The sequence below is a fragment of the Chelonoidis abingdonii genome, chromosome 3 (genome assembly GCF_003597395.2).
Source record: "Chelonoidis abingdonii isolate Lonesome George chromosome 3, CheloAbing_2.0, whole genome shotgun sequence".
Lineage (NCBI taxonomy): Eukaryota > Metazoa > Chordata > Testudines > Testudinidae > Chelonoidis > Chelonoidis abingdonii.
In genome coordinates, this window is record NC_133771.1 from 32,798,879 (window position 1) to 32,813,797 (window position 14,919).

Sequence of the window (14,919 nt, forward strand, 5' to 3'; positions counted from 1 at the left end):
AGCACTGGACTAGGCTTCCAAGTGAGGTTGTGGAATCCACCTCATAGGAAGTTTTTAAGAACATGTTGGACAGACACCAGCAGGGATGGTCTAGGTTTACTTGGTCCTGCCCAGCTCAGAGATCTGGACCTGATGACTTCTAATGGTCCCTTCCAGCCCTAAATATCTGATTATAAGTGCAAGTACAAACAAACCTCAAATCAGCAAACAATTCTGGAGCAGCTATCATTTTACATTTTTGAAATAAACATTGCTTAAATTGCACAAAATCAAATAAGGGAAATTGTCAGTTAATTTTAAAAGTAGTTTTATTTTTCCAGTCATTTGACTGGTTAATGAGAGTCAATTTATTAATCATGCTCTAATTATAAATCACTGCATCCAGGACATCGAAAATAAGAGTTGATTTAGGTTATACAATATATACAGTTGCTCTGCAACCAACAAAATCAAACAACTGAATTGAATATTATACATCTCAAATACCATTCTAAGCTGCATTTTAAATGTCAACTGCTCCTTTTAAAAACAATTAACAGCAACCTACTAATCTGCCTAGTAACAGATTTTTAAATCATGATCTCTTGAAGTCAGCTTTGATGAAAGAGCATGAAACATGCCAAAATCTTGGAGCTAAAATTAAGTAACTTTTTAATTATAAATATATATCTACAGTCTGTTCAGAATCTCTTTCTTCTCCCAGAGGAGCAAACACTGAAAGAACATACTGTTGAAACCTGGGGCAAATTTTAGTCACAATTTCTTCATTGGACGGTAAGATCTGTTACCAACACCACAGTCCCATTAAATTATATTCTGAAATATTACTTGTTTCCCATCAAATGTACCAATTAACACGATTAAGTTTTGAAAGTCTGCACACTTTCTAGTGTAGCTGAAGTTAATTTGCATCAGTGTTTATATAGGATGTAATTGATGCCAGATAATCAAGACTGACTGCAGGCTGTTATAGATGCTACAAGATTTTGTGTTTAAAAATACTGTACACAGAAGTGAACTGTGCAAAATAATATGCCCATTTCCTTTCTAGACTCTACCCAAGGAATAGAAACATACAAAATAGTGTCTCGAGAACAAACTGAACCTATCAGTAAGTGAATAAAACTGTAGTGCTAAACTATTACTAATATCACATATTTTACTGGGAACATTGAAAATGCAGACTAATTAGCTTCAAAACTTGCAACAAAGTATCCTGAAACATTCCAGTTTGTTCCATTTATAATGCAGCAACAGCTTCTCAAAGAAATGACAGGTTGTCTATCAATTGTACCATTTTTAAGAAAGGTGATATAAAGGTGAGATCACCAGCGTTACTGTTCCAGCATTAATGCCACAATTTTTCTCAGTATAAACATTGCATTGGCCTTTTTCATTCCTGTTACAACACTGAGGCCAACAGACACCATTTGTCAGGAATTCAAAGTTCTCTTGATAAATCTAGAGATACACTAGTCACAAAACATGTGATCAAAGCCAATGTGACCTAGACATTGATTTCTAATCCTATGCTATCAGTTTTTTCCTATAGCATAAACAAAAGAACCAGTACGATATCACAATATACAAACATCAAGATGACACTGGATCTCTATTGATGTTTTGTTGTATTCCATCAATCAACTGGGAATTATGAATGGCCTAGTCTTTTGTTCACAAAATAGTAAACAAGTTTAACAGTGTAGCTACCATAGATGTGGGTATATTATATAAATACAGAGTGAGTTAGCAAACTAGTATTTAATTACTTGCAAGGTAGTGGCACACTTTAAAAAAAAATTGTATGGAATAGGACATAACTGACGCATACTTGTGAGTTTTCAGATATTTATCCTTATCCAGTAATTTAAATGTTCCACTGAAGATATTCTGTGTGTATGAAGAGGTCACTGTGATCAAGAAAATTCACGAATACAAAAAGTCTAAACACCATAAGGAAACAGTTTTAAGAAATGCTCTGCAATCCATCATCCTTACAGAGTTTTAAGTAAATTTCAGGAAGTGCAGTTTTCATATCCTTGAGTTAATTTAGTAACTCAGTAATATTGCTAGGAGGTTTAATTAATTAGCAGCAGTCACATTAAATATGACTGAAAATGGATGTAACATACAGAAATGACATTTCAAAACAGGTTACGTATACCTGCAGCACAAAAGAAACAGTCTCAAACTCAGAAAATTAGCTAACAGTGTTCAGACAGCTTTAAGCAAATATCTACATTAAATCTGAAAGAAAGAAGTCTCCTTTAGTGGTGAACTGAAAAGCTTTTTAGCTTTACCTGTCAAGGCACCCAAGTTCAGAGGTCAAGATTTCTTCTGCTGCAAGTGTTGATGTCCTTGGTTACCACAAAGTGCTGAATACTTGCAATTCAGAAGTACACAGCTTGTGGGGTTGGGATCTAAAACTTAAAACAATAGAGGAGCTAGCAGAATTTGCTGCCTTTTTCTAAGTGTTAGGGATTTCCTTAACTCTGGGGACACAGAATCCTGAACTATGCCAGGTTGAAAGAAGGGAACTGAATCTTCAACTAATTTATTGTAAGTTATTTGTAATATTTTAATGGGCACATTCACATAGTTTGACTCCTGAACAGGTTTTTTAAATGCTTTTCATTTCACCTTGAAAAAGGTAATATAATTGGAATGATATTTTTTAAACTAGTTGTCGATGAAGAGTTACACAGAAAAAAATCTGTTTAAATTTCAAAGTGAGAACTGTGGTAATAATAGGCCAGTTAAAGTACATAGGACTCAGGAAGTGTTCTGGCTGGAACAAAGCAAAACAGATTTCTACAACAGCTGGAAGTCAGACATTTCTCCACTTGTCAGGAGCAATTTAGTCGACAATAAAGTGCACAAATGATACTGGGAAAGCTCCTTTACGATTCGGTTCTCCATCGATGTGGCCAATCTAGAAAAGACATGCAATATGTTTTCTCAAGTTAATAAAAATAACTTTAGTCTCAAAAGAGCATTACAGTATTCACATCAAAGTTACTCACTAGCAACAGTCATGTTCCTCTCTTCCCAGTTTAAGCACTAACGCTAGCAGGAAGAACCTGTTTTCTGGTGGTAGGTGAATGCTGATGACTGCTGTGCTCTGGAGGACCCTATGTCTATAGGTCAGGACAAGCCACTATATCCCTCAGTTCTGGAGCCTTGCATTTTATTTTGAATAAAGGAAAGAAATAGTACAAAAGGGTTTGCTGCCCTGAGACAGAGGAAAATTTTAATGGTAATATTTCAGGTACGTGTGTAAAGTTCCCAAATCTGGATGGTGTCACCACTGTACTAGGCAGTATACAAACATACAATTAGAGATGGGTGAATAATGGATTTTTTTTTTTAATTGCTGGCAATTCTGAAAAATCAAAAATAATTTTAGGGTGAACTGAAAATGAAATTTTTCAGCAAATCAACAAGTTAGAAAACTTTTTAGCTGAGTCCAAACAAAATATTTAGTTTCAGCCTGACTATTTCATTTTGATTTCAGGCCTTTTTACAAGAGCAAAGGACTAGATTCACAAGACAATGAGTGGAGGAGGACAACACACTCTCCATCAGAGGTCGGCAACCTTTGGCATCCGGCCCGTCAGGGTAAAGCCGCTAGCAGGCCAAGTCAGTTTGTTAATCTGGAGCTTCCACAGACACGGACCCCCGAGGCTCCCACTGGCCATGGTTTGCTGTTCCTGGGCAATGGGAGCTGCGGGAAGCAGCGCGGGCCGAGGGATGTGCTAGTCAGTGCTTCCCGCAGCTCCTATTGGCTGGGAACAGCAAACCACAGCTAGTGGGAGTGGCAGGGATCTATGCCTGCGGATGCTCCAGATAAACAAACTGGCCTGGCCCGCCAGCGACTTTACTCTGACGGGCCAGATGCCAAAGGTTACCGACCCCTGCTCTCCTTTATAACCCTGAGCCTAGTGGTTAGGGTACCCACCCAGAATGTGGGAGACCCAGATTCAATTACCCCTCTGCATGATGTGAGGCAGTTATTTGAACAGGGGTCTCCCAAATTACTGGGCTAATCTATAGGATATTCTGGCATGAGTGTTTTTCAATCTGTCCTGTTGAAACTATTCCACTGTGTATAAATAAATAGCAACTGGAGCAAGGACTTCAATGAGGGTTTCCCACCAACTAGGTGAGTGCCTTAATCACCAGACTATAGTCATTCTCACTCTCCTATGCGCATGAAGTGCCTCACTGGGAGAACCTAACGAGAAATAAACAGGTGAAGAATCGAAAAGAAATAGCCTGTTCTTGGAAATAAGCACCTTTCTACTTAATGTGGTGGCACCATGCTGCAGGGAGTATTTTTGGGAATGTGCAAGGCCTGGGCTCTCCATATATTCAGTAGAATAGCTCCTCCCCAGACAATCAGAAAGGTGTAAGGAAGGCTTAAGCTTTCATAAAAACTGCATTTTGGTCTTACATGAGGCTTTTTGAGCGTACAAAGTATTACTATCAGTTTTGCTATGGTGATTTTGACATCTAACAATATAAAAAGAAGTAAGGTGAATGATTTCACTGGTAACTGTCCTATTTAAACAGAAAATCTGATTTAGCTCAGCAGATTCTGGAAAAATACATGGCTAAGATATATTTCCTATCAGCTAGAAAACTAAACACTAGTTTTGAGAGCAAATCCAAAAATTGATGGAGTTACTTTAACTGCAGCTCTCAGTGATGGAAGCGAACAGCTTAAGTTCTCCTAACCTTACTGATGTTTGTCACTCAGAGCAATAAAAGCAATCCAGAGTGAGCTCTTGGGGTGTGTCTACACTGCAATTAAACACCCACAGCTGGCCCGTCTCAGCAGACTCGGGCTCAGGCTCACATTAAAGGGCTCTTTAATTTCGGTACAGACTTTTGGGGAAAGGGTTGCAGATGGCTCCAGTCTGAATCCAAATGACTACACTGCAATTAAACAGTCCCTTAACCCGAGCCCTGCAAGCCCAAGTCACCTGAAAAAGGCCAGCCATGGTTCTTTAATTGCAGTGTAGACATACCCTTGGGATCCAAAGCACAATGTGTAGCAGAGTGCCACTTGCTCTCTCCTTCACATCTTTCAGAAAATAATGAATTAGCAGATTTCCAAATAGCTCCAACACTCCCTAGGATTACCCAGATCCTGAACAGCAGCTCCCCCTCATATCACACATTCTCCAGCTGAAGCAGAGTCATCCAGAGTTTTTGGTCTGTGAGGGAGGCTAAAAACTAAGTTGGGGTGGCATTTGCCCTAGATTTATTTATTTAAAGACACAGGATCCTCCAGGGTCAGGCCTATCATGCATTTACTTGCCACCAGAAAAGAGGTTGTTCCTCACTGGACATGAGAAATAAGAAGCACATATAATTTGTTTACACATGTTCTTTCATCTCACTAACTAATGGAAGAATGGTTTTTCATCATAATTGTTAAACATACTTTTATGATTAATAGTGCCTAACAAACCTAGTTAGAGGGGAGAATGATGCCACACTGGAGATGTTTGAACAACCTCCACAGGCCTTGTAGGTGAGGTAGCACACTTGTGTTTAGTGAAAGAGATAGAAGAACAAACAGGTCTTTCAACAGTTTACACTGACATACCACTTGTAGCCTGTGAAGAGGTCAAGTGCCCAGCCAAAGGATAAGTGGACTAATAGTGGCTCTTTATGTGAAGGAAATCAGTTCAAGACTGTATGGAAACAGTATCCTCAGGATAAAAAGGGGATAGTGGAGAACAGTGAGATATTCAGAAAAGTCCATAGATAATATAGGTAAAGAAAACCCATATTTGAATGCCTTGTAGGGGACAGAGGGAGTCCTCCAGGTTACATTCATTTTAAAAAGGACAGGTGGGTAGGTTATATAATCTTTCATATGCATGTGTGTAAAGTACAGATTTTATAAACATGAAAGATGTTACATCAACTGATGGTACTTTCCAGAGACAACCTTTCATGGCACCACTAAAATACTCCATAACACTGTCCTCTTAGGTCGAAGTGACAGGGAGGATCAAGAAATCCCTGTAGGATCAAATTGGCCATGCACCATGTTGGCTAAAGCATAGGCAATGCATGTCTGAAAAATGCAAATAGATCTCTATGAAAGAAGACACCCTCTTCCATTCTTTAAAAATGCTGAGAACTTTTTAGGAGCTATTGTCTGAACCCTAGACCTTTTGCTCTCAATCAAATCAGTAGATCTGGAGGCAGAGGGAGGGGATGACAGAAGAAGCAGTGTGTGTGTGCGGGGGGAGAAGAGCAGTGTAATTCATCCAAGCGATGAATCTGTAAAACCAGATCTCAAAAGATGGGCAACAAGCAGCTGGCCAGCCAAAAGATGGAGAACTATAGGCCAACTTCTCTAGGGGATGAGTCAGTCAGTTTGGGTAGAGCTGTGGGTATTTCAGTTCCTACCAACTCTATCGTATACTTGCATTTTGTGTCACCAATGTACTCTGAAAGTGTGAGCATACTTTGAATGAAAGATGCGCAAGTGAAAATACTCACCCACCACTCCTGATCTTCCTCCCCATCTACTACAATGATATCTCCCTCTGAAAAGGTTAGTTCATCTGGATTATCTGCTACACAGTTGTAAATGGCTTTTACTCTCTTGGGTTTAGTTTTTGACTGCAATACAAAAATATGTATGTGCAAGTAATGAAACATGACAAAAGACAAGCAATGCAATTGTAGCTGTGTTGGTCCCAGCCAGGATATTAGAGAGACAAAGTGTGTGAGGTAGTATATTTTATTGGACCAACTTCTGTTGGTGAGAGAGACAAGCTTTCAAGCCACATAGACCTCTTCTTCAGGTCTAGGATCAGGTCTCCCAAACCTGAAGAAGAGCTCTGTGTGGCTCAAAAGCTTGTCTCTCTCACCAACAGAAGCTGGTTCAATAGAAGGTATTACCTCACCAACCGTGTCTCTCGAAAAGATAAGCAACACAGACTGGGAACTGAATTTTTCTCTCTGAGTGAGTTAAGTTACCTTTAACTGTTACCCTTTGCAAGCAGCAGCTCAGATAGCCCTTTGAATTATATATACTCTTTCCTAGGCCTGGGTTAATGCTCCACAATGCAGTTCAGAGCCATTATGCAATCTCACCAGCAGGTCGCAAAGTCCTACACATTAGTGATACTTAGCAGTAGAGCTTAATTCATTCTTTATATCTTCAAAGTATTGTATAAACATGAAAACTAACCCTCCAAACCCCCAAGAGGCAAGGACTTTTGTATTCTGCAGATGAGGTGTTACCAGGGTCCTAGTGGGGAGCCAGCTGTGGTCACTCAATTAGGGTGAACTGCAAAGAATGGGGCAGCCAAACCCCCAAAAGCTGGTGGATATTCCAATATTTAGATTTACCAAGCCAGCATAAAACAGCTTCTTTATTACCTTACTGATTACTCAGAAGTTCAAACACAGTTCCCTTCTTAAAGTGTCTCAGCACATATGGCTGTTCACGGACAACTGCTTGGAGATTGGGGTAGCTCCCTTGATAGGCAAGTTACAGACACAGAAGCATCTCCTTCACTGACACAATTCTCCACCCTGGAAACAGGTAAGGTGTAGGGATGAAATGGTTACAGGGGACAACCTTGGTTCGAGCGATCATGAGCTAATTCAGTTTAAACTAAATGGGAAGAATAAACAAAAATAGATCTGTGACTAGGGGTTTTAATTTCAAAAGGGTTACCTTTAAAGAATTAAGGAAATTTAGTTAGGGAAGTGGATTGGACTGAAGAACTTGGGGATATAGAGTGGAGGAAGCCTGGAATTACTTCAAGTCAAAGTTGCAGAAACTATCAGAAGCCTGCATCCCAAGAAAGGGGGAAAAATTCATAGGTAGGAATTGTAGACCAACCTGGATGAGCAAGTATCTCAGAGAGGTGATTAAGAAAAAGCAGAAAGCCTTCAAGGAATGGAAGATGGGAGTGATCAGCAAGGAAAGCTACTTTATTGAGGTCAGAACATGTAGGGATAAAATTAGAAAGGCCAAAAGCCATGTAGAGTTGGACCTTGCAAAGGGAATTAAAACCAATAGTAAAAGGTTCTATAGCCATATAAATAAGAAGAAAACAAAGAAAGAAGAAGTGGACCACTAAACACTGAGGATGGAGTGGAGGTTAAGGATAATCTAGGCATGGCCCAATATTAAAACAAATACTTTGCCTCAGTCTTTAATGAGGCTAATGAGGAGCTTAGGGATAATGGTAGGATGACAAATGGGAATGAGGATATGGAGGTAGATATTACCACATCCAAGGTAGAAGCCAAACTCAAACAGCTTAATGGGACTAAATCAGGGGGCCCAGATAATCTTCATCCAAGAATATTAAAGGAAACTGGCACATGAAATTGCAAGCCCATTAGCAAGAATTTTTTAATGAATCTGTAAACTCAGGGTTGTACCATATGACTGGAGAATTGCTAACATAGTTCCTATCTTTAAGAAAGGGGAAAAAGTGATCCAGGTAACTACAGGCCTGTTAGTTTGACATCTGTAGTATGCAAAGGTCTTGGAAAAAAATTTGAAGGAGAAAAGTAGTTAAGGACATTGAGGTCAATGGTAATTGGGACAAAATACAACATGGTTTTACAAAAGGTAGATCATGCCAAACCAACCTGATCTCCTTCTTTGAGAAGGTAACAGATTTTTTAGACAAAGGAAATGCAGTGGATCTAATTTACCTCAATTTCAGTAAGGCATTTGATACGGTTCCACATGGGGAATTATTAGCTAAATTGGAAAAAGATGGGGATCAATATGAAAATTGAAAGGTGGATAAGGAACTGGTTAAAGGGGAGACTACAATGGTCATACTGAAAGGTGAATGTCAGGCTGGAGGGAGGTTACTAGTGGATTCCTCAGGGATCGGTTTTGGGACCAATCTTATTTAATCTTTTTATTACTGACCTTGGCACAAAAAGTGGGAATGTGCTAATAAAGTTTGCAGATGACACAAAGCTGGGAGGTATTGCCAATACAGAGAAGGACCGGGATATCATACAGGAAGATCTGGATGACCTTGTAAACTGGAGTAATAGTAATAGGATGAAATTTAATAGTGAAAAGTGCAAGGTCATGCATTTAGGGATTAATAACAAGAATTTTGTTATAAGCTGGGGAGGCATCAGTTGGAAGTAACAGAGGAGGAGAAGGACCTCGGAGTATTGGTTGATCACAGGATGACTATGAGCCGCCAATGTGATATGGCCATGAAAAAGCTAATGCGGTCTTGGGATGCATCAGGCGAGGTATTTCCAGTAGAGATAAGGAGGTGTTAGTACCGTTATACAAGGCACTGGTGAGACCTCATCTGGAATACTGTGTGCAGTTCTGGTCTCCCATGTTTAAGAAGGATGAATTCAAACTGGAACAGGTTCAGAGAAGGGCTACTAGGATGATCCAGGAATGGAAAACCTGTCTTATGAAAGGAGACTCAAAGAGCTTGGCTTGTTTAGCCTAACCAAAAGAAGGCTGAGGGGAGATATGATTGCTCTCTATAAATATATCAGAGGAATAAATACCAGGGAGGGAGAGGAATTATTTAAGCTCAGTACCAATGTGGACACAAGAACAAATGGATATAAACTGGCCATCAGGAAGTTTAGACTTGAAATTAGATGAAGGTTTCTAACCATCAGAGGAGTGAAGTTCTGGAACAGCCTTCCAAGGGGAGTAGTGGGGGCAAAAGACATATCTGGCTTCAAGACTAAGCTTGATAAGTTTATGGAGGGGATGGTATAATGGGATAGCCTAATTTTGGCAATTAATTGATCTTTGACTATTAGCGGGTAAATATGCCCAATGGCTTGTGATGGGATGTTAGATGGGGTGGGATCTGAGTTACTACAGAGAATTCTTTCCTGGGTGTCTGGCTGGTGAGTCTTGCCCACATGCTCAGGGTTTTAGCTGATCGCCATATTTGAGGTCGGGAAGGAATTTTCCTCCAGGGCAGATTGGCAGAGGCCCTGGGGTTTTTTCGCCTTCTGCTGCAGCCTTGGGCACGGGTCACTTGCTGGAAGGTTCTCTGCACTTTGATGTCTTTAAACCATGATTTGAGGACTTCAATGGCTCAGACACAGGTTTGATACAGGAGTGGGTGGGTGAGATTCTGTGGCCTGCATTGTGCAGGAGGTCAGACTACATGGTCATAATGGTCCCTTCTGACCTTAAAGTCTATGATTCTATGATTGGGTTTTTGGATCAGAACCACACGCTTGTCACAATTTAATTTTGATATTGGAGAGTTTAAGGGTTAAAAATCAGTTGCAGTGAGTGACCCATGATCAAGATCCTGAACATAAAAAGCCTGGAAGAATTGTGCTTACAGAGAAGGTTGTATTTTAAGCAAAAGGCCCCAGAGCAGGAACTGAAAAATCTGTTAATCGGCAGTGATAAGGAAGCAGACCACGCAAAAATTCTTGCAGTGAGAAACCAGCAGCTAGAACTTGAACAAAGGCAAAAAACAGCTGATGTGGAAGGAGAAGCTGCTGAAAGAAAACGCCTGTGTTTTGAGCATGAACAAAAACTGGCATATATTCAATTTCAGGAACTAGAAGCTAAGGCAAAAGTGCACAGACTTAAGCTCCAACTCAGAAGAATAAAGGAACAACAGTAACTGTATCATCCTGAAAAGCCAGCTCCTCTCAACAGCAAAGATGGGGATAGAATCTATCCAGTTTGTAACAATGTTGATATGTAGTTTGACTCTAAGCAGTTGTCTGTGTGTAACCAAATTTACCCCAACACTGTCACCTTTTATGTAATGCTTTTACTGTGAGCTGAGGTGAAAGTAACCCCATAACTTGTGCAGAGAATGTAAAAGTCAATGGTAAAAACTGTTTAGGGTAAATTACAGCTTCTAACATCACTCTTGTTAAAGCAGATCTTGTCAAAGAGAAAGATTATTAACCAAATAAGGGTGTGAATATTGTAATCCTTGAGTTTCTTGTAAGTGTACCTTTAATCAGAATCCATCTTGAATGGAATGGTGTTAAAGAAGAAGTTATAGCTGGTGTAAGAAAGTTATTGCCTAAGGATCTTTTGATTGGGGATGATATTAAAGCTTTGTTCAGTCAGGTTGACATAACCAGTCACAGGGAAGAAATAATCCTGAAACTTCTACATTAGGGGCAAGGATTTGCCTATAGAGGGTTGTTCCAAATGTTTGTCTGAGGAAAATGGCTGTTTGTGCAAAGAAGTGCATACGTGGAAAAAAATTCAGAGTGTCTGGTATCTCAGAAGTGAATCTGGCATTACATAAGGCTCAGGAAGATGTTTCTCTGAGCAAATTAAAGTTGGTGATCAGCTTACTACCCTAACTGAGGAAAGAATGGTTACATTCTTGGTGAGTGATAAATTGTTGGTTAGTAAAGCTTGGGAAAGTAAGCCTGACGCAGGTAAAAGTGATGTGCTTAAAGTAGCTCAGTGTAATAAGACACTATTTGTGGAAAACAGCAGTTTGTTAAAGGAGGGAAAGGCAAAGGAAGTTTAGATGAGCATAGGTTGCGTTCTGAGCTGATGGCTTTGTCTAATCAGCAGTTTGGGAAGGCAAGGTTAACGGAAAATGAGTTTCTATGAGGTCCTCACTGCTCACCAAAACCAAATCTAAAATAGCATCCTCTCTTGTTGGTTCAGCAACTACGTGGTGAAGGAATCCATCAGCTACCACATCCAGGAAAATCTGAGCCCTATTATTACTACTAGCACTTGTCCTCCAGTCTATATCTGGGAAGTTAAAGTCTCCCATGATCACACAATTCCCATTAGTGTTTACTTCACTAAAAACATTAAACAGGTCTCTATCCATATCCAAATCAAATCCTGGAGGTCTATAGCACACTCCAAGCACTAGCTCAGGGGAGGAGCTACTATCTTTCTTTCCCAATGTGATTTTTGCCCAGACAGACTGTCTTATCTTAATTCTTGCTGCTTGGCTTCACTCACATTCTTTACCTGATTAGGCCCAGACGTTCTACCGCCAGTATCACCTATTAGAATTGTATCTAAAGTACCCTTCCTCTGTATGTCCATTCTCCTACCCACGACAGTATCCTTTCTTGCTTCGTTTTCTTCCCTCTCAACGTTAAAATCCGGTATGGAGGTTACCTGGACTTCTCCAAACCATCTCCCCCCAGTTCCTAGTTTAAAGGTCTCTTAATCAGTTGTGCCAGCCTCCATCGTAGAAGTCTATTTCCCTCTCTGCTCAGGTGAAGTCCATCCTGAGAGAACAGTCCTCTGTCCATGAATGCCTCCCAGTGGCCACACATCCCAAAGCCCTCCTTATAGCACCACTGCCTGAGCCATTTGTTGATCACCATAATCTTGTCACACCTTTTCTATCTTCAGCTTCTAATCTTCAGTTTCAAAGTTGTAAGTACAAAGGTAGAAAAAACAATAGGCTGTTATTGTTTTTTTTGTATTTACATGTGTGTAGTTGCTGGAATGTTTAAATTGTATCTCTTTTTGAATAAGGCTGTTTATTCATTTTTTCTTTAAGCAATTGCCCTGTATATTGTCACTTTGATACAGGTGGGAGAGAGAGGGGAAAGGGAAGTGAGTTATTTCCCTTTGTTGTAGACTCAGGGCATCTGAGTCTTGGGGGTTCCCCAGGGAAGGTTTTGGGGAGACCAGAGTGAGCCAAAACACTGGAATTTTTGGATGGTGGCAGCAATATGAGATCTAAGCTGGTAATTAAGCTTAGAGGGGTTCATGCTAGCTTCTCAGTTTATGAATGCTAAGGTTCAATTCTGAGTAGGAAAGCTATGACAGGCCTCAGGTCCACATCCCTTATCTTAGCAGACAGCACACCCTTCTGTTCTCAGGATCAGCTCTGGTTACAGGCCTGTCTATTCTTCTCAGTAAGGAGTCCCTAATCACATAGACCTGCCTTTTCCTGCTGACGGTGCGATTCTCCGGTCTATCCCCTGTTCCTTCTGGCTGCAAGTCCTCTGGATTCCTATTCACCCTTGCAATCCTCTGCAACCCATCTTGTATCCTCCTGGGGCTCATATTTGGTGTCATCTCCATTGACTCGTCCCCTTTCCTTATAGGGCTAGCTGCTCTTCTCTTCTTCCTTGCCCTCTCACCTTCAGCGACCACCGTCTTCATTTTCCAACTCCGCAAACTTGTTCCTGAGCTCTATTGCTCCTTCACTACCCCGTCTTTTCCTCTGCTTGGTTCGCTTAGTCACATGCTTCCACCGTCCACTTTCCTTACCCAGCAGTCTCCCCTCACAGTCCTTTGGTCCTTCTTCTATCTGCAAGTATGAGCTTTTCCCTTCAGCCTCATCATGTCTTTGCTCCATCACCCGCTCGAACCCCCTTTTAAACTCGACCAGAGTTTCCACCTGTATCTCCAATCCTCGGATCTTTTCTTCCATCAGCTCTATCAGGCAGCACTTCATGCAGACAAAACTCTTCTCATGTACCCCCTCCAGGATCACGTACATGCCACAGCTTCCACATCCAGTCATCTTCATTGTGTCTGCTTGGGTCACTACAACTGCTGACTCTGTATCTCTCATAGGCTTCCCACCTAAATCCTGTAAATCTCAGAAACGCAAACCGACCTGTGGTAATGTGTATGCAAGTATGACTACTCCACTGTGATCGGGGTCTTAGTGGGGAGCCAGCTGTGGCACTGAACTGAACTGAAAAGAATGCGGTAGCCAAACCCCAAAAAGCTGGTGATATTCCAATACTTAGATTTACCAAGCCAGCATAAAACAGCTTCTTTATTACCTTACTGGTTACTCAGAGGTTCAAACAACACAGTTCCCTTAAAGTGATCCAGACTCAAGCCTCCATCCTGGTACCCACATCAAATATGATTTCTAAAAATCTTATTTCATCATATAAAGGAAAAGGTTCTACCAGTCCCAAAGGATCAGTCGCATTACCTTCCAGGCTAATGAATGGTTCAGATCTTATCCAAGTACACGCTACAGCCAATTCTTATTAACTAAACTAAAAGTTATTAAAGAGAGAGAGAGAGTATGGTTAAAGGTCAATATACATACTAACACAAGTTCAACCCATTGAGGTTCAGATTCATAGCAGAGATGATGAGCTTTGTAGTTCCTTGCAAAGAGTTTCTTTAGAATTCAGTTCAGATAATATATTGTCCAGATAATATATTCAAGGCATACTAGCATAACTGAGACCCTAGTTTTGTGACTCAAACTTCCCCTGATGAAGCTTAAGCAGATCTGAGATGCCAGAATCAGGACCCAAGGATCTTTTACACAATTTCATGTCCTCTTTGACAAGCTGGGATTTCCTCATGGAACAAAAGGTAATTAGGATGACTCTGAAGGAGCTTCATCAACAGTACTTAGCTATATGAATTAACATAAGGCCATTTGCTTGTTCCTCCACCATTCACATGGAATGAGATGAATTTCACATTTCAAAGAGAGATGAATACCAAGATATCCTGTCAAGTATCAGAGGGGTAGCCGTGTTAGTCTGGATCTGTGAAAGCAGCAGAGAATCCTGTGGCACCTTATAGACTAACAGAGGTTTTGGAGCGTGAGCTTTCGTGGGTGAATACCCACTTCGTCAGACGCAGGTACCAATATCACAAAGAAGATGAATAGGCGAGGACGTGGCCTGCCCACCCAAGACCTGTGAAAGTGTGGGGATCATTGTCCAGAGATGGGTTGGAGATACCCTGATGATGCTTGGACTGGGGTTTTAGCTGGGGCTGTATGATGGCCATGGAGTTCTGTTGGTACCAATATCACAAAGAAGATGAATAGGCGAGGACGTGGCCTGCCCACCCAAGACCTGTGAAAGTGTGGGGATCATTGTCCAGAGATGGGTTGGAGATACCCTGATGATGCTTGGACTGGGGTTTTAGCTGGGGCTGTATGATGGCCATGGAGTTCTGTTGGT

The 14,919-nt window shown here is 40.8% G+C and overlaps 2 protein-coding genes across 3 annotated transcripts in view; one reads left to right on the top strand and one right to left on the bottom strand.

Moving 5' to 3' along the window:
• The window catches only part of ADAM17 (ADAM metallopeptidase domain 17), a 443,735-nt gene that overhangs the window by 177,489 nt on the left and 251,327 nt on the right, over positions 1–14,919 (top strand). The gene's annotated exons all lie outside the window — the stretch shown is intronic.
• ASAP2 (ArfGAP with SH3 domain, ankyrin repeat and PH domain 2) overlaps positions 291–14,919 on the bottom strand; it is a 192,536-nt gene continuing 177,907 nt past the window's right edge. For both annotated transcript variants that reach the window (XM_032795190.2, XM_032795188.2), the window contains 2 exons: positions 6,523–6,645; positions 291–2,932 (listed from right to left, as the gene is read on the bottom strand). In XM_032795190.2, the coding sequence (XP_032651081.1) occupies positions 2,858–2,932; positions 6,523–6,645 (198 nt within the window). In that variant the 3' untranslated portion in view covers positions 291–2,857. The remainder of the gene's footprint in view (positions 2,933–6,522; positions 6,646–14,919) is intronic.